The following is a 21,077-nucleotide window of genomic DNA, read 5'->3' as shown; positions in this document are numbered from 1 at the left end:
TTGAAAGGGAATAAGGGAAGGAATCTGCAAAATCAGAAGGGAGTGGGTATCTCAGAGGATGACAAAGAAGAGGGGATATCATGAGACATGTGAATAGGGGATATAAGGATGAAGGGAATGTATCTGAGGGTTGGATAGGGAGAAGAAAAATGATCCTGCAGTCAGGAAGAATAATCCCCTCAGAGAACAACTAAACTGTAAATATTAAATAGATTATTTAAAATATAAAAGCCATATGGTATCCAAGAGATGCCTAAGCACGGATGGCAATCAAACCGAGGTTGCAGTGTTACAGAAGGTAAGGAATTTATTGAGCTGTATGAACTTTGTGGCTTTTTATCTTCAATCATACTCTCTATTTCTTTCTGTTGTTTTAACATTGCTACCAATTTGTTTGTCTACATCAGGTTTTGAATGCACTCTTCTCACAATCACTCTTAACAAATGAGCTCTAATTGCACTATTACCCTATTGCGATGCCTGTAATACCTGTCAGAGTAGGAGCTTCAGGTGACACCTCAATCTATTAAGGTTGCTCTGGGATGTGCCAAACGTTCAGCACAGCAAGTGTCAGATGTCAGCAGGGTACAAGATATCAATCAGCAGCTCTGACAACTTGGTATTCAGACATCCATAATACAGCACCCTGAAATTTCAGACTGTCGGAAAACCTGGCCAGATGCACAAAAGGTTTCCTTGCAAGTAAAACTAGTTTTAAACAGTCATACTTGCAAGGAAACTCTCCTCCCGGTACACTGAAGGCTTCTCTATGGCTGCTATTGATCCTCCTAGCAGCCATGAGAATCCTATGCTAATACATTACAAGGAGCTCATTAGTATTATAATGAGCACTCTGTATAATGCAAACTTTAATGACAGGGCTGAGCTGTCGTAGTCTTACTTTCCTGTCGGTGCCTGAGCACTGACTGCTCAGGCACTGACAGGAAAGTAAAGGCTAAGACAGCAGACCCTTCTGTTAAATGCTCCGATGCCCCATTAAAAACAAAGACCCCTCAGATGCCATGAACTCCCCCAATGCCAATCCCCTGAGGCTAGCCCCTTCTGACAACTTCCAAACCCCCCCAACACCAAGGAGGGCCTGGTGGTGTAATTGGTCTCCCCCCCCCATGCTACCAGCAGGCCCACCTCCTCAAAATGACAAGCCTTCCCATTCCCGTTGCATCCTAGAATGCACTGGGAGGGGCCTTAGGTGCCTGAGCCAATCAGAACCTCCATTGATAGAATTAGCCATTCAACCCTACTCTATCAATTCCCAATCCCAGGACATTGCTTTCATTCCATAATTTTTTCATTTTCTCAGGAGTCTCTCATGAAGGACTTTGTCAAAAACTTTCGAAAAATCAGGATACACTGTATTAACTGGCTTATCTTTATCCACATCTTCAAAAAAATGTGGCAGACTGGTTTAATCCATATCCCATTAAACCATGTGTTCAGTAAATAAACAATTTTGTTCATTATAAATCTCTACCATTGTGCCTGGCATGAATGTCAGGACCACTACTCTGCCGTTTCCCAAGTTAGCCCTAGAACCCTCTCTCTGCTATGGCCTCATCCTCCCTGAATTCCCCTCTTACTGTTTGATGATTTAAAGTCTAACAAGCTCTCTCACAGGCTTTCTGCTTTTAATGTACTTGAAAATATTTCTGAGTGTTTTCCTCTACAGCAAGTTTCTTTTCAAATTCTCTTTTAGCCTTTCTTATCTTTGTATCTAATTTGCCAGTGCTTTTGTTGCATCCTGTTTTCTTCATTAAGCTCCTTTTCCCATTTTTGAATGATTTTTTTGTTTTGTTTTGTTCTAATAGCTTCTTTCACCTTACCTTTTAGCCATGCCAGCTATCATTTGGCCTTCCTTTCTATCTTTTTTTCAATACATGGAATATATCTGGTCTGGGCTTCCAAAATGGTATTTTTAAACAATGCGTATGCCTAACAACCTTTACAGCTGCTCCTTATATAAACTTAAGGTTTAGTTTAGTTTTAGCTTTTTTAAAAACCATTTTTCTCACAGTTGACCTTTTGAAGGTTAAATGCTAACAGTAGATTTCCAACAGAGCCTGGGTGTGTCCAGCACCAGCAGTAGCAATTCTCACATGTCCTGTGCATCATGGTATCATCTCTAACATCACACCAATCCCCATAACTTCCTCTATGGAGAGAAGCTGTTTATTTCCATTCCTCAGGGTTGTCAGGCACTGAGTTATGCTTAGCTTCTTTATCTACAAAGTTCTCTCAGCCAGTTCCAGACTACAGGTCTAGGGGCATTGTGACTATGCTGAGGACATAATAGTAGACTACTCTTCAGACTTGACATGGTGGTGTGATATTGCAGCATCAAATGGAACTGCTTATAAGTGATAGGCAAATATGATTTGGTCAATGGATGTTCTAGTCCCTTCAGGCACATTTTGGTTCAGCTGGCTCCCTTTTCTTTCACCACCTATCTAAAGGCGTAGGCCAAACTTTGGTCCTTTCAAGAAGTCTGGACACCCTGGAGTATCCTCGCTCTGCTGGTGCACAGGTCCCCGTGGACCTTCCCGTCACCAGTCACTCTTGCCTTGTCTCTCTGCTGGATCAGGCTCCCTGTCAGCACCAGTTAGCACTATTCTTGAGGGCTTACCGGGAATTAAATCGGCTGGGACATGTCAATCTTTCGCTTATAAACTGGTAGCGATGTGGAATGGCTTCCTGACTCTGTCAGATTGATAGGCCAGTATAACAATTTCGAAAAGTCCTAAAAACATTATTATTTATACAATACTTGAACAGTTTACCTAAAGATTCAACGAATTGAATGCTCTATAACTTATTTTTCTCTTATGCTCTTGTTCGTTTTCTTGCTGGTCTTTAATTACTTGCAAACTGAGTTGAGCTCCGTTGGGAGATTACCCAGTATATAAATTGAAGACTAGATTAGATCTGGGTCCTGCCACCACCTGCCTAGCCATTCTATACTGACTATAGCCTCCTCAGGCACGACTTCAATTCCCCCGTCATATCCCTCTTCCCAGGGGCTGCTCTGCAAGTGGACAAGACCCATGATTCTTATGTTACTGGGACGGGATGTACAACCCATTACAAACTGTTTACTGCCCTGGTTGTAGTGCTGCTGTTTAATCATTAAGGAGTGTAACCTGCACAGAGTGGCAGGTGTGGCTCTGGCCACCTTGTTGGGCATACTGGATGGACATATACGTCTTTATCTGCCGTCATTTACTGTCTTTCTAATGTTATTTTTGGCCACATGGGATTTTCTTTAGTGTCATAAACCTTGTAAGGATTAGGCCTTGGAAAGTACAAAATATTATTAAAAAAAAGAATTTTGTCTAAGACATGATAGGAAACATCATGTTTACTATACCTGATTAGATCTTGAACTCTTGTATGAATATCATCAACACGAGAGAGCTTGTTTTTCATTTCTTGAGTGGACAATTTTGCTGTTGTAGATCGATTGCTTTCATGTGGGAAACTAGAAACCAGACATTCAAAAACTACTGAATTGATTTGGAGAAGTCCAGTTGTCAAACCTTCAAACACTTGTTTATTTACACTTCTTCCTAATATTGTATTATCTTCTTCTGGAACATAGATCTGTATGACATAAAATGAAATACAATTTCTAAGATAAATTTTATAATCATGAAGTAATCTATTTTTTTTAAAAAGTAAGTCGCTTTTTAAGTAGCTGGTTCTGCAATATATACTTCAGCCATAACCCATGCCCATAAGCCCCTGTAATCACTACATTGATACTTAAACATGTGCACTCCCCTATACACCCCCAAAACCCTTTTGTATTGGCATATAAGTGGCTCCTGCAGCCATAAGGGCTATTAGGGTGGTAGATAAGTGGGTCTAGGGGATTCTGGAGGTGGTTTGGGGGGCTTACTGTAACCTATAAGGGAGCTGTAGTGAGGAGAAGACATGGCACCATTTTTGTGAAGTTCACAGCAGTGCCCTGTAAAGTACCCCACTATTTAGGTGGCATGTCTGGGTGTTCAGTCCATCACTTTGCAGATTCCTCCCACGTCTAACAGGGCTTGTTCTGGGCGTTTTGGACTTGGATGAAAAGTTAGACAAAAATGTGGTATAAAGATGGACGATTTAGCGACTTGGACGATCAGATCTGCAGGACGTATAATTAGACGATTTTTTAAAGTAAAAAAATTTTGGACGTATTTTTCAAAAATGTGTCCTAGGCTGTTTTTTTACTTTGGACGACTTGTGAGTTGGACGTAAACGGACTAAGACGTCCCTTTCGATTATGCCCCTCCAGTATATATCCCTCAATGGAGATTAAGTTTTTTAAATTGCTTTTTTACCAAGCTTTTCAAACCAACCTCATATGTAGTTTTATTTTGTTCTCATTGTTAAAAAACTGCTTTGCATAATTTTGTATGCAGTCACTCATTAACTATAAATTTATATAAAATACTGTACACAAAGTTATCTGTGATAAACAGGCATTTGCAAAGACACAAAGAGCAGGTCAGATTTTCAGGCTATTCACAAAGAATATGAATACTGAGATAGATTTGCATGTAGTGGAGTCAGCACATATCTATTTTATTAGGATTTATTTGTCTCCTTTTTGGAAGAAATTCACCAAAGGCAGTATACAGCAAGAATAAACTGAACTTAGGAAATCGACATTTACGGCAGTAAAATTATTCAAACAGCAGTACACATTTTTTTTCATAATATGATACTTACTAGGGAATGACAAGAGGACAAAATTGTCCCTATCCCCACAGGAACTAAATTTCTCTGTCCCGTCTCCGCGAGTTTTGTCCCTATCCCTGCCCCATTCCTACTACTTCTACTATTAATTATTTCTATAGCGCTACCAGACGCACGCAGCACTGCACGGAGTCACAAAGGGTAAGAAAACACATATTCTTTGTGGATATCTAAAATACCTGAGTGGCTGGGTTTATCCTGAGGGCTGGGTTGAAATCCAGTGGTTTAAATCAATCAGTATCTAAAGTTCAAGCAACTCACAGTTATATTTTTCCACCCATTTTGTTGTTCTTTTATAGTGCTATATAGAGCTATTCTAAAAGAATAGCATAAAAGTGTAAGTCTACAAAAAAAAAGACTCCCCTTTAATTAGTTTAATTAGAAAAACAAGATTATTTACTTTGCCAGGTACTAGTGACCTGAATTGGTTACCGTGAAAAAAGGCTACTGGGCTTGATGGACCATTGGTCTGACCCAGTAAGGCAGTGGTCTCCAACTCAAACCCTTTGCAGGGCCACATTTTGGATTTGTAGGTACTTGGAGGGCTTCAGAAAAAAATAGTTAATGTCTTATTAATGAAATGATAATTTTGCATGAGGTAAAACTCTTCATAGTTTATAAATCTTTCCTTTTGGCTAAGTCTTAATAATAATATTGTCATTCATAGCTAAAGAGACATACGATCAAGAAACTGTTTTATTTTACTTTTGTGATTATGATAAACATACCGAGGGACTCAAAATAGTACCTGGCGCATGTGGCCCCTGGGCCGCAAGTTTGAGACCACTGCAGTAAGGCTATTCTTATATTCTAATTCATCAAGATACATCTCCATTGGGATTCTGATGTGAGGTACAAACTTCTAGTAATGTGTTGAGAAAACTACTTTACACTTAGGAGGCAATTAATAGAGGTGTTCTACACATTTTTGTTATTAACTTTGTACATTAAGTCACAGCGTTTTAAAGAAATCTGTGGATAACTACCCACAATGGAATGTCCTGATGTGATTTCAGCAAACGGGCTTGCCCCAACAAAAATGTTTTCAGAGATATGCAATTATTAATAGTAAACATTCCTGCCTTTGCTAATATGCTCAACAATTTAGTTGGCACAAAAATGAAATGAACGCTTGGTCCTTTTAAGTGGGTGGTCTAAGCAGGTCATGACTGAGGTCATTTCAAGAAGGGTTTCACGGAACCCAGCCTGGGAATAAGGAGAGCTTGTCTTAGTTGCTAACAGGTTAAAAAAAATGACAGGTCTTGAGTTAAATGTAAAGTCACACACCTTTCTCCAAATAATAAACGGGGAGAAATTCAGCTAGTCTAAGTTTAGAATTAAGTTTAGAATTGACAGAATTACGTATATATTCCATAAATTCCACAAAACCCACACTGACCCTGAGAACTGATATCATTTTAGAGCTTGAGAACAGAATTTCTGCATGCAGTATACAATGCACTGAAAGCAGTCCAAGAATACATGCAGAAACAACTAGAGGGAACAACAGTAAGGCTGTGATCTCTCTATTTAAAATAAACCTGATATGGTTATGTTCCAACTCTAATGCTTTTCTACTGTATAATGTGCTGACATATAGCAACATTTCTCTGACGTTCTTAATTCTTTTGTATATACATTTCAGCATTACTGAAGAAAAGAGTACAGCTTGAACCATTAAACATTTTGGGCTTCATTTTAAAAATGGATACCTATTTCAGAATTCCAAAAATATGCTTTTATGAAATAGGCACTCAGATTCAGACACAACAGAGCACAAAAACTCTTTGGCTATTTGGGAATAATGCTTGATCTATGCCCTAGGGAGGATCCCATGGGCACACAGCTGGGTAAAATTGATCTCCTGGGGACACAGGGGATGGGGCCTTGGCTGTTGGTTTGTAAGATGGCTTTAGAGAGGGGGGAAATTTTATTTTCTGCCATTGGATGAGTGATGCTTCCCCTCTACACATTGGTGACGGGACTAAATCGCGCGAGACAACGGCGCGCCAACTTAAAACTGAACTTTTTCCCTAAAAAATAGGCAAAAAGCTTGGTTTCAAGTATAATGAGGGGGGTTACAACCCCCCAAACCCCCCACAACGCCAGCGCAATGTCTGTTAAGTAAAATAGGGGGGTTCCCCACCAACACCCCCGTCAGAACCCTTTAAAATAGTGCTTTTCTTCGGCGCGCCGTCAACCTTGCGCTCAGTTGTCTGCGCTCAGTTGTCGGCGTGCCGTTGTCTCGCGCAATTTTGTCTATGAACCCTACACATTGGCTTTGGAGGAATAGACTTGGAGCTACTGTATACTATTCTAGATATGCTTTTTAAGAGAAGGAAAGATTTCCTGCAGGTGTGGGAACCTTATATGCAGGCACTTCCTTCAAATGCTTGCAGTCTTATACTGAATGATTTGGATAGGCATTGATATGTCGTTCTAACTTGTGTGGGTTTCTAAATCCCTGGGCACATGGTGGGGAGACAGGGGTAGTTATGGGGGGTGGGGAGGGTGGGTGGATACTCATTTGCCGTTTGCTTTAAACAAAAACTGAAGTTCTTCTAGACTCAAGCTGTTTTCTGACTGTTGAATTCTTAATAAAGACGTTTTAAAATGACAATTCCCAGGTCAAATTTATCCATTTAACTTGGGAAGGACCGGGAGTTTGCATTTGTATAGGGGCATTAACCCAGAATAAAGGCTAACAATGTAGTTTTCTACAATGCTGTCAGTAAACAAAGTGCTAAAGAACATAAATCACCCTGCTATAAGAAAGCAGTAATAACCAGTTGCTATTTGGATAAAATTATCCATGAGTGGACCAGATAAGCCATCAATCCAACTTGTACGGATAAATTGGTTTTAAATATACATTAATGGAAGTGGTGACCCCTTTGAATACTAAGTTCTAAATTTTACAAACTGATTAGTAGTCTTTATTCTCTTTCCATGACAAATTTCACTTAATTAGAAATATCAAGAAATAACGTTACGTGTGTGTTTGTGTGTACATACAGCAGTATTGCGTAAAAACGTTTCAGTGATAAACATGGTTATCAGGCAGCAGAGTGCTTCCTGCCACTTATAAAGCGCCCATGGGATTTCCTCCCTTTTCCAATTAACCAAGGAGCCTGTGTTCTGGCTCGTGCAGCAGAACGAAGACCGTGTTATGACTGAGCTAGTGCAAGACAAGCACCTTTCACTGACTTTAATTATAATCCAATAGCTGGAATGCCCTTTGTAAGCTTCAATGGAAAACAGCACTCTAGTACGAGGAATCAAATTTCCAGGTTACATTTGACTTGCTTTGTGTCTCCCACTAACTTTTTTGTGCATCTCTTCCTCTAAATATTAGCAATTCAACTGCTTGACTCATGAAAATATGACAAACTACAAGCAGAATTTTCAGAATAAATTTCTTAAGATCACTATTAAAAAAAGTTTTATTATATGAAAGCATTTAATGATAGCTGAATATGTCACTGGAATATCAGTAAAACAGTTTGTCCATCTGAATAATTTGCACAATTACTTTACTAAATAATCTGAACCCCTGATGAATATAAACTTTGGGGGTAATTTTCACGGTGCCTACACTGAGATAAAGATTATGCATACTTATATCTTTGGGCGTTGCATAAACACTCCACAAGTACGAAGTAGGCCTGTCAAATGTACATGATTTTGTGTGGGCAGAATTTTACTTAGAAAAAAACTGCGTATAGGCTTGAAAATGCAATGTACATATATACATACTTCTCCAGCCTAAACAGGCGTCTCGGAACACTTCATCTCAATAAAAGTAAAATTTAGGGCTCCTTTTACAAAGCTGCGCTAGTGGTTTTAACGCACGCACCGGATTAGCGCGCGCTAGCCGGAAATCTACCGCCTGCTCAAAAGGAGATGGCAGCGGCTAGCGCATGCGGCAATTTAGTGCGCGCTATTCCGTGCGTTAAGGCACCAGCACGGCTTTGTAAAAGGAGCCCTTCGTATGTTCTGCAGAGAAAATGAATCACACTGAAGATGGGCATTTTTCAGTTGCTTTACATTGGTAAAACTGAATTTTATGTGCAGAAACAGTACACACGATTATTGTCTATGTTGAACTCTCCAAACCATTTGAGTTGTTGATAGTAATTGGCCACCTACCTTGTTCTTTCTAATAGAAAGGCTGGAATCGTTCAGTTTGATTGACTGAGCCTGTGAATTGGTTCAGGAGATATCTACAACCTCTAAAAAAAATGTACAGAGCTAAATTGCAATTGATAATACTTTCCAAAACTTTCAATCCTCTCTAAAACTACAGCATATTAAAGACTCAAAGCCCTAAGAACAGCTGTACACTGACTTTCTTTCCTCTTCATATTGGATCAAGTACTATTTAGGCCATTGAAGAAACAAAAGCCGCTTTTTCTAGACTAGAAGTCCAGTTCAACATACCGTTAATTGATGCATCAACAGGTCCACCAAAAGTGTGATCTTGTTACTAAACAGGACATAGCTGCAATTTTCCTTACAGTTATTGCAGACCAGACTGTAAACATTTACTGTGTTACACAGTGACCTACAAAAAAAAACAGAAGGGGAACACCAAATGTTAAACAGTTCAGAGTTTCCTGCAGCTGCTTGGAGTTTTCTGCTTTCTTCATGAAGAAAAACCACTACTCTGAGATCAACCAGTACTAGAGCATATGAAAGCAAGTTCCTACCCAGCTGGGCTACTAGAAACCAGAGCTTAAAGACAATAAATATCCTTAAAAGAAGAGCATTCATTCAAAAGACTGGAATATAAAAAAAATCTGAATTTATTACATTGCATTACATTGGTGACTTCTATTCCGCCTGTACCTTGCAGTTCTAAGCGGATCACAGTATAATATAGCTGGACATTTCCAGGAAGTTACAAATTACAGTATAAGATAGCTGGACATTTCCAGGAAGTTACAATTTAGGGGGCGCTTACACAGTAGATGCAGGGGAGTTACAATTTTGGGGGCGTTAACTAGTGAAGGCGAAGGGGAGAAAATTGAGGAAGGGGGAAAATTGAGGATTACTAGAAGGGAAGAAGAAGTTTATGTCTGCATCGCGCGAGAACTGAATGAAGCCAATCACAGAGCGGCGTGGGACCAGGCAGGAAGCGCAAAGGTCGTGCTCCTGCGTTCGCCGCTCTGCAACTGAAAGGCAGCCGTCCAGGAGGAGACCGTGCTGGACCACCGCATGTTAAAAAAAAGGTACCAGGAGGGGGAGGTGTATTCGCTCCATGAGACGCACCCCTTTTTGGGAGTGGAAAAAGTGCGTCTTATCGAGCGAAAAATACCGTAGCTTTTTGTGTATTTAATTTCCCCACCATTGCCTTATTACTCAGTCAGTTGTCATCTCATTCACATACCAGTTAGCTATTCTATTCGTCATCCAGCATTCTCTAGAGTGTGTTGGGGGGTTATTTTCTCTAAACTTTCTTTAAAAAGTTCAGGAACTTCAAGAACATTCATAGGGAACAGGTTGCCAACTTGCTGGAAATCCCTTGGGCAAGTAAGAGTACACTAACGTTAAAGATTTTTAATTTTATACCATCCCTAAATATATGGAGAAATTTTATAAACTGCATAAAGTTGCTGACCTAAAGGTATCTAAACAGATATATTTTTCTGAAGCCCCCCACCACCTTTAATGTTCATTAGTTTCTACAGAATAAACAGCATCATTAACACATCACAAAGTCTCCTTTCAGTATTATAAATACATATTTATATGCTGCCTTTATGTTTTGAAAAACTGTGCTAGGCTTGTAAATATATGCCAATCCGATTTTTTTACCACATTTTCCTTTTTAGTTATGTGTATCTCTTAAGCTTGTTAAACAGATTGTTATGATTAGAAGGTTTAAGACATGCTGTGAACCAGGGTTTGCTCATGCCATTTTTTTGTGTTCAAATGTGGGCATGTTGAGATTGCAGAGAGAGAGCCCAGATGGTTTGCAGTGTTAAATGGCAGATTAAAGTCAGTACAACTAATTTCTTTATTCTAATCTTATTAAGTGGAGCAACAGCTGTCTACTGTCACCATTTCTACGCAACAGGTCAGAGGCAAACACAAAACTGCTCTGTGCTTAGCTCTAAGGAGAGCAAAGGATCACCTTTCAGTTTCTACAACTAGCTTTATATTGACATTGCAATTACGTAGTTATCTCCCCGGGCACCAGGGTAACAGTAACACTACTGCCAAGGTAGGTGGGGGTGGGTGTGTTAACATGCACCACTGGAGCAGCAAACCATCTGCCTTCCCGACCAATACAGAGTCATCTGTGGTGCACCACCAAAGAGGAAATGCATCCCAAGGAGGCCATGCCAACCCTGCAAGGTTATCCTCATATCTGTCCAACCAGCTAACCTGGGTGTACTGCACTGAGTCTTACTTGTTCACTAGATGTTTGCATTCTATGCCTGACTCAACATGAAAAACAGCTCATATAAAAATGTATGGATGAATAACTGCACATAAATTCTTATGGAAATGTCCAGTGTATAAATATTCCCAAGAGTATATTTTGAGTGCAGTGAGAGTGGAATTGCAATCTCCACTTGTATTTTATTAAGCATGTGCATCCATCCAGAGAAGTATGCCGTATTTACACTTTCTTCAGAGCAGCTGTAAATTTTTGCGTTACCATGACTAGTTCTGCGTGTCAAAGCAGCTCCTGATTGGATAAGGCCCGACTTAGTGCAGGAAGAGGCGGTCGGAGCATACCGCGAGTGATTTCCTGCAGTCGCGGCGCTCCGGCTGCTCTCTCCTGCCTCTCCCGCTGCCCTCTCCTTGTTGGCGGTTCGCGGTCGGAAAATACCGCGAATAACCGGGACTGCGAACCGCCAACCGTGAACGACGGGGGAACATTGTTGTATGTTAGAGTGAGAGAGAAGGCATGAAAAAATGGGGGGGGGGGGAGATAAGGGCATATCTAGTGAAAAGTGGACATGGAGAAGCCAAAGCAGAAGAATAGATGCTGGGGACAGGAAGGAAACAGGCTGGGTGAATTAATATAAATTATTGTTTGTGTGGGTGCACGCGCATACGCATACATTTAAATTTGTTTGTAGTAAAGAGAGAAAGTTAATCAATTCCCATCTGTGAGTAGTGGGAGAAATTTAACCCCCTGCTACTAAACTGATTTCCCTACCCCTTGTGCCCCCAAACAAAGTAGGCAGAGTAACTCCATTCGCACTCTGTCCAAATTCTGCCCCTGAATGAACCTACAGGCCAGTCACATCAAATTATGAGTATGTTCACAATTTTATAACAACCATTTTCTGCCTGTAAAACATGCTTTATATAAAGCAAGAACTTTAGAATACCTTGTTAAGTTACAAGACATTGAATATGTTTTTTGGGATCCCATTCAATTACAACAATTTTTAATTGCTCGAGAACAGAAATGAGTTAATAATAAAGAGTTTTAAGTTTCACTACTGAGAAATGAGAGGATATAATTAAGAATCCCTATTAGAATAAGGAATGGTTTAGGATTTGTGAGGGTGAATCGTGAATTATTTCCTTAGGTCTTTCTTTATAATTTGTTTATTTGAAATTGTATCATGTCTCCCCATTATTGTGGGCTTAGAAAGGAATTATGTATGAATGATAAAGTACTGTTAATATTTAAGGAAGATCCTTTTTTTCTTTGTATCGTCTGATATTGTAACTATTAAATTTATAAATAAATTTTAAAAAAAAACCTTTATAATACTACTCCTTTAAATATCAAGTGGCCATTTACTAATGCAGATTTATGTTTAGTGCTACTGCAGCAAATCAATGTTAAAGCTAAATTAATTTGTTTATCCAAAGCTATAGATTAATGTTACTTCTGATATAATATTTGCAGTATATAATGAAAGATTAGGTAGTTACCTGGATAATCTTTTTTCTGTTAATCTTCACAGGAGTCCATATGTTAAGTGATCAATCCATTGTCGTGAATCAGCTTTGCAGAAGTGTGTCAATCACAGCTTTCAGCACCTCCCTCATTCTCAGTGGCATGTAGTGCCCCCTTCTGTTCATTCCAAAGCAATCAATTTCCACTGGAATAGAATACAAAGGAGGGATATGGGGAACTTCCCTGCAAACATCATACATATCTGTTTTGCTCTGCAACTTATATAAAGAAGAACAATTATTAACAAGCATTTACAGTATAACATAGCAACAATAGTAAACCAACCTGCTGTGTGCAACAAGCACTAACCTCAAAAGAGCCAGAGGCTGAGCAATTAACTTACATATACAGGATTTCTTTATGCTTAGTAATCTGGCTGACAGGAGAAAAACTCCAGGCCTGGAATCTAGAAATATCCGAGGCAGAAAGCAGGCCATGTGAATCCATCTGGCTACAGAGGCCTTGGATGACGGTCTGCTATGCCTGGACTGGCTGGTTAGCCCAAATAGATGGTATGAAATGAAAAATTCACCGATGTTTTCCAGGTAGTCTAGTAAAATTTTTCTTATATCCAGTTTCTGAAAATCCTATCCTGCTTACCAGGCAGGCAGGTGAACCTCTTGGTTGATGTGGAAATCCGATACAATCTTCAGAAGGAAAGAAATAATAGTATGGAGAGCTATGCCAGCTTTCGTGATCCTGAGGAAGGCCTCTCTGCAAGAGAGAGCTTGCAATTCCAATATTCGTCTAACAGCCTGCGCTCAAGCCCCTGCAAAGCATTAGGCAAGTAATGCTACAAGGGGTAGGAACCCCGAGCTCCAAAAAGGCTTCTGTAGGCTGGCCAACAGGTACCACAAGGGATCAGTCTGTCAGCTGCAGACTTTAATCTGCTTTTCTTCCACAAAGGCAGAGCTGTACCCTCCACCAGGGTAGTTCTTATCACCGAAATGAAGCAAAAAGACCATTAAAAGACCGACAAAAAATAAAGAAATAAGCAGAGCAAATCAGAAAAACTTCTTCCAGTCCGCATGCACAAGGAAACAACTGAAAGGGGGCAACAGAGCCCTCTGGTGAAGTAGGAGAGATTCAAAAACTGGAGTGGATTCCTTCTGCATGGCTCGTGAGAACTGGGATAGTACTTATCCGTTCAGAATCACATACCTTTTGCATTAGAACTAATGTTATCTGATGAGCTATAGGAATGGTTTAGGTCTTTCAAATAACTTATGGAGTTCCTTTCTATCCTAAACAAGTTGTACAGTATTTGTAAACTGCCAGGATCACGTGTAGCCAGGTGGTTTAAAAAGTTAAATCAACAATAATGTGGTTTCAGGTTTATTTGGAAATAAGATATTATTTCATGTTATATGGTCTTATTGTATTTTCATTTAACTGTGCTTGTTTTTTTTTGTTAGTTTTTTTTTGTAAATCTTTATTAATTTTAAAATATAAATAGTGTAATACAATAAATTTAAACATAAACAAATCAAGAAACGCACTTTAAATATGCAAATAATTTGAAAAACACTCATTTTCTCCCCCTCCCCCTAATAATTTCCATACAATAAATAAAATAGGAATAACAAACAATAATACATTTCCCACCACCCTCCCTCCCACCCTGGATGTGTAAGGAGGTCAGATAAAAAGAAAAGGTATATGACATCTATTGTGACTCAATAAATGATGCCAATGGGCTCCACACCATGTTAAATACTACTATAACCTAAAATTTCAGCATTCATTCTTTCATATTTATAACTAGAACACAAGTTTGCCCACCAGAAAGTATAATTAAATTGATCATAACATTTCCAATTGCGTGTTATCATTTGAACAGCTACTCCGGTTATTATTAAGCAAAATTGGCTTTTATAACAATCCAAAGAAGATTTAATATGTAATAAAGAACCACAAATTATAGCTTCATAAGTTAGTGGTATCGATACCCCCAGTACAACATTAATTTGTCCCCATATCAACTTCCAAAAATTAAGAATCAATGGACAATAATACAACAAATGATCCAAAGTCCCTTATCAATATGACAGTGCCAGCATCTATTAGATTTAAAACTGTCTAATTTTTGCAAACAAACTGGGGTCCAAAAAATCCTATGCAACAAGAAAAACCAAGTTTGTCTATATTTTTTGTAACCTGCTTAGAATATAAGATGATGTATAATAAGGCCTTAAATATATATCATCCCGGAAAATCTAATAATTGATGACAAAAGAGTGGAAGGGAAGATAATGCAATGAATGAATACATTTATTGGTCGATCAATTCTAACTGTACTAATAACTATATCAGGGCCATCATAGCATCTGATAAATGAAGTTTAAATCAATGATTTCTAGAGACTATATATATATAATCATAAAGATATTAACAGTGAATCACAATCCCTATTAAATATCTAAAGCAAAAAGTGATGGACATATTATAAATTATACAGACTTCAGTCTTTGGAACCTCTTATGATGTATACCATTACAGGTTCCTGTCTTGTATATTATTATAATCATCTATGTCCACCACCCCATACCAAAAAGGCTTTTTGTTGGTTTTTTTTTTATATATATATATATTTTATTCAACCACTTAATTTTATTCCCTAATAAATTAATTGTCACTAATTTTAATGTTGTAATATGTATTGTTTTTGAGAATAAATAGATTAAATAGAACGAAATGGTGGAAAACCTAAAATGTTAATTCATGTTAATGTGCTAAATTCATATTGATCTAAAAAGATTCTTTTAAAATTTCAGTGAAATTGTGACATAAGAAAAGTGTATGTGAAAAAACTTTGAAAATGAAAACCTAAATTAACTATAAAAAGTAAATATGAATTTATCTAATCAACTAGAGCGCATATACCTAAAATTTGCAAGTGCCTACAAGACCTTCTTAAATGTGAATAAATTATGTGCAAAAAAGCTGATAAGATGAGCAGACTGTGAAATACACCATTTATAATGTTCTATGTAACTTTGCACATGACTTTATATATATGTAATAATAAAATAATCTGAATTTGTTATGCTTACCATATCATTTAAAACATTACAATTTTTAAATGATTTCAAATAAATAAAGTCATAATACTGTTTTCACATCTTCTTTGACATATCTACCTCTGCAAGAAAATCAATGGTTAAAATACCCTAACCTTTGGCCCATGAAATCAAGACACTGGGAATATGGAAAAGAACCTGCCTAGTAGAAGTTAATCTTACAAGGTACCTTTTGTCTCTGCAGGGTACAGATAACATATTACTGTTGCAGTTTGACATGACTGAATTCTGATTCTTTCTTTTAAAATGTTTTATCTTAGCATGTGGACTAAATGTTTCCTCTCTTGAGTCCCGATATAAGTTACTTTAAGATTTTTGATAAGTTATCGGGCAGTGTATTTGTATGATAGAAACAAATAGAGGCAAATTTACTGATCTGCTTCTCTAAATAAGATTTATGTATCAAAATAAAATAAGAGTACATCATAAAAAGATAAATATAGTAAAACAGCATATATATTATAATCTGCAATGTGTCTGATTGGCTGTTTGAAGAAAAGGAGAAAATTTATCTAACATGTTACTACATTTACAAAACATATAGGGCTGCGATAGAGGTTTCTACTATGGGTTGGCGAGGTAAATGTCCTGATGCTCATAGGAATTCTATCAGCATCGGAGCATTTACCTCGGCAGTCTGTGGTAGAAACCTCTACCGCAGTTTTGTAAAAGCCAGCGATAGTGAAGACAAATCAATATGGGGCCATACAGCACCTCTACATTTTCTTAAAGATACTGCTAATCCTATGGAAGTCTTTTGAAATTCAGGTTATATATATCAAAGGTTCCTTCTACCAAGCTGCAGTAAGCTCTAATGTATGCTTATTGTAGCTTAAAAGGGCTTACCCTCTGTACATGCTGAGATGTCCTGTGGTAAAAGTCCAATGTACTTGCGCAAACCACGTGCTAAAAATTATTGCTGAAATTTTCTTTGAGATGGTGTGTCTGAGAGGGAGAAGAGCAGACAAGGAATTGTCTGGATGAGAACGTCTGGAAGGAGTAGAAATGCAGTGGGCAAAATGGAAAGGAGTTATTGTAAGGGCGACAAACCATTTTGTGAGGCAAGTAAGTAAAAGTAAGATGAAAAGAAGGCCGCTTTGGTTCTCAAAAGTAGTAGCTGAGAAGGTAAGGAATGAGAGGTTAGCTTTCATAAACTATAAAAGATTGCAGAAAGAAAACAGGCAAAAATATCTGGAAAAGTTAAGAGTGGCTGGTCGAGTAGTCAGGAAAGCAAAGACACAAATGGAAGAAAAAGTAGCTGACAAGGTAAAACGGGAAAACAAGACATTTTTTAGATATATCAATGATAGGAAGAAGTGCAAAAGTGGAATTGTGAGACTTAAAAGTGAAGGGGAGGAATATGTAGAAGCTGTAAAAGAAAAGGCTGAATTGGTTAACAAATACCATATTTTTCACTCCATAAGACACACTTTTTCCCCATAAACGTGGGTGGAAATAAGGGTGCGACTTATGGAGCGAATACCTACCTGTACCTTTTTTTTTTTTTATTCCCGTTGGTCCAGCGCAGTATCAGCAGGAGCTTTCAGTGATCCTGCCCCTCACTCACTGGATGGCTGTCCTCTCTTGCGGTAAAGCGACATACAAGGCAGACGTGAACTTTAAAAACTTCTGCCTGGTCCTGTGCCGCTCTCTGAATGGCTGCTGTCAGTTCTTGTGACCACCAGAGGGGGGACAGGGTACAGGGCAGGGCGGTGGACTTTATTTTTTCCTTGGTTTTTCCTCCTGTACAGGGGGGGGTGCGCCTTATAGAATGAAAAATACGGTATTTGTACTATGTTCACGGCTGAAGCGCCGGCAGCCAAACCGCAGAAGACAAATGCGAATAGGGATGGAGGAGTAGTACACCCTGATCAATTTTCAGAGGATTGTGTTCGTGAGGAGCTAGCTAAATTAAAGGTAGACAAAGTGATGGGGTGGATGGTGTATATTCGAGATTGCTGAGGGAACTTAAGGAAATTCTGGTGGCTCCACTGATTGAACTTTTCAATGCTGCTCTAGAGTCGGGAGTGGTATCGGGGGACTGGAGAAGGGTGGATGTGGTCTCTCTACACAAAAGTGGAAGTAAGGGAAAAGTAAGGAATTACAGGCTAGTAAGTCTGACTTTTGTGGTAAGCAAATTAACAGAAATGCTTTTAAAACAGAGACTAGTGAAGTTTATGGAATCTGGTGGCTTACAGGACCAAAGGCAACATGGAATCACTAAAGGTAGGTCTTGTCAGACAAATCTGATCAATTTCTTTGACTGGGTGACCAGAGAATTGGGTAGAGGGAATGCACTAGATGTGGTGCATTTAGATTTTAGCAAAGTCTTTGACATTGTTCCACACAGGTGTTTAATAAAGAAACTGAGTGCTTTTGGGATGGGCCCCAAAGTGATGGGCTGGGTCAAGAACTGGTTGAGTGGAAGACAATAGAGGGTAGTGGTTAATGGAGATCGCTCTGAGGAAAGGGATGTTACCAGTGGTGTGCCTCAAGGTTCTATTCTTGGGCCTGTTTAACATTTTTATAAGCGATATTGCTGAAGGGCTGTCAGGTAAGATTTGCCTCGTTTCGGATGATACCAATACCTGCAATAGAGTAGACACCCCGGATGGTGTGAATAACATGAAGAAAGACCTAGCGTTGAGTCGAACCACTTCTCTGATGATCTTTGGATTCGTTTGCTGCATTTGAGTGGAGCTAGTTTGTTTAGGATTTGTTCACTGACCATTTTCCAATGGTCCAGGAAGTCTTGGTCAGGAATGGGGAGGGATAATAATGAGTTATCTATTTCATTCCAGTATGATTCAAGGGCTACTTTGTTTCTTTAAAAGAGGCTACTTGGAAGGTTGGTTTGGTTATTGGTATCTCTTTCCAGAATATGGTGAATTTTAGGAGTAGTTGGTCTGACCAAATTACTTTGGATAGGGAATTAAATTCTAGGTAGCTTATGTATTTTGCTGATGTTGAGGAGGCAAATAGATCTAACTGAAGGCCCTTTTCGTGTGTGAATAATTTAAACATTGCAGCTGATATTTAAGAACACACTATCAAGGGTTTTTAAACACTGACCCGATTATGTTTTTTGGTGCGAGTGAAGACAGTACCCTATACCAGTGTTCTTCAACCACTGGTCCACGGACTGGTGCCGGTCCGCAGAAATTTCCTGCCGGTCCACAGGGCCAGCATGTACATCGGGCCTGAAACAATGTTATTTTCGGGCTGGCTCCCTCTTCTTCACTGCTTCAGTGGACAAAGCTGCAGGCAGCGCCCTGCGCCTGAACTGGAAGCTCTTCTGACGTCGCAACGTCAGAGGGAAGGCTTCTAGATGAGGCATGGGACATGCGAGGAGCCGCTGCCCGCGGCTTTGTGCACTGTAGCAGTGAAGAGGGAGCCGGCCCAAAGATAACACCGGGGGCAGCATAAAATGGCCAGCCAGGAGCAGGCCAGAAGGTAAGTCACAGCATGGAGGGAGGGAGACAACAAATTTCCCTAGCACACACATGCATAAAGTAGGTGCTTGTACAAGGCTGTGCCTATTTCTTTGTAATACTTGTATATAATACAGAGAGGCATATTCTAAGGTGACCTCCTAAATTTGTGCCAAACTGAATTTAGAAGCTTAAAAGTTATCCTTATAAACTGAAACCTGACATCCATTTGCCTAGATTTATGAATTTAGTGATTGAATTGTGTAAATTTTGAGAATTTACATCTGCTGTCTTATATTTTGCACTGTTCAGGAAGAAATCCATTTGTTTCTATTTCTCTGCCATCTTAGGGTTTGTTTGTATATATTAGTATTTTGGTTTTTGGTCCCGTATTTTCATAGGGGTTATCTGTGTTCTGGTAGGAATATTGAGAAGCATACAGTGTGCTTTGTGTAGTTTAATTTTGTGGTTAACCATTATGTGTTGTTAATAAGATTATATTGTGTGTATATATGAAATTGAATGGAAAAAATTGTGTTACAATGAGTACTATTATGGGGGTGGGGTCTGGCCCACGACTTAACCCAGTGTTTTTCAACCGCCGGTCCACAAAATAATTATTTTATTTCCGCTGGATAGGTGTAAAAAGGTTGAAGAACATTGCTCTATACTGCCATACTACAGCAGAGGATAACTAGATGCATGGGTCAGGATTCTATTCTTCATCATATTTAAGGCTGTATGCATTTTTTTTGATGGCGCACTTACAGTCTAAAGGAGGGGACATGTTTGAGTCAAGTAACTGCACTTAAGAGAATACCAATGATGAGACCTGTGGAACCGAAAGTAGAAGCTGAATGAGCTGCATCTTGTTCTCTCAGTGGGTCATTACAATATTTGACCTCTAAGAGAAAAGGCATGTAACAGAAAACCATGAAATAGTGGAGTTTTGCATGATGGCTCTGAGGAAAGCCAGCTGAGAGTTCTTCCTGCCTATATTATTACTTAGCCTGACTTTTATATTTGCAAGGCACTGCCCAGAGACACAGAATGGAAATAAGGCAGATGGCTCAGGTCCTGGGTGCTGATCTTACAAGGAGGTCATTCTGCACCATGACCTTTTCTGCCCTAGCACCAACTGTTTACCTTTACTGAATAGATCTGCTGAAAACCCGTAAAGGATACTACAGAAACTTGACTCTTTATCAGCTAACAAAATCTGCTAACACTACTGCAGTACATAACTGAATTAAAGATGGCAAGCTACATGCAGAAAAGTAAAACTATATATTTTGATGAGCATGGCAAAAGTGAAACCTATGAGAATTTTTACTTTGATATAGCTGTTTTTCCTCTTTGGATGTACTTATTTTTTATGTGCAAAGAAGATATTTTATCATTTAAGCTAATCTCTTTTCTTTAAAGCTATCAAAATTATTGGTATCGAAGGTCCAAATTTATCTAGTGGATTTGACAATAGAGAACTAGAATCTATAATATTCTGAAGATATGTTTCATGACAAAACACAATACTGTAAAAAAAAACAACAAACAACCACCAAAAAAAACCCCTTTTATATGTGAAACATCTTTTTCCCTCCCTGTTTCTCAGCTCATTTTCAGCTAGTAACAAATCTAAGGCAACATATACAACCATTCTTTCTGAGTGATATATCTTGGAGTTTCTGTATTTTCTGACATCTTTAAGTTTGTCTCCTACGATACTTTGCCAAATTAATTTTAGTATGTCACAAAGCTATCCATTTAGTTATATTACCATCATAAATCAGCCTAGCATGAAGATTTGGACCAGCAGGCTGAACCCATATTCTGAAGAAAGGCAGAACTGGGAGCCCATTTAGCAGAGAATAG

At 38.8% G+C, this 21,077-nt stretch overlaps 1 protein-coding gene across 4 annotated transcripts in view; it reads right to left on the bottom strand.

Moving 5' to 3' along the window:
• SCAPER (S-phase cyclin A associated protein in the ER) overlaps positions 1-21,077 on the bottom strand; it is a 392,992-nt gene that overhangs the window by 106,783 nt on the left and 265,132 nt on the right. For all 4 annotated transcript variants that reach the window (XM_033920795.1, XM_033920797.1, XM_033920796.1 and 1 more), the window contains 2 exons: positions 9,205-9,328; positions 3,383-3,615 (listed from right to left, as the gene is read on the bottom strand). In XM_033920795.1, the coding sequence (XP_033776686.1) occupies positions 3,383-3,615; positions 9,205-9,328 (357 nt within the window). The remainder of the gene's footprint in view (positions 1-3,382; positions 3,616-9,204; positions 9,329-21,077) is intronic.

Source organism: Geotrypetes seraphini, chromosome 14 (genome assembly GCF_902459505.1).
Source record: "Geotrypetes seraphini chromosome 14, aGeoSer1.1, whole genome shotgun sequence".
Taxonomy (NCBI): Eukaryota; Metazoa; Chordata; class Amphibia; order Gymnophiona; family Dermophiidae; genus Geotrypetes; species Geotrypetes seraphini.
Note: the sequence above shows the minus strand (reverse complement) of the source record. Positions and strands in the feature narration are given on the sequence as shown.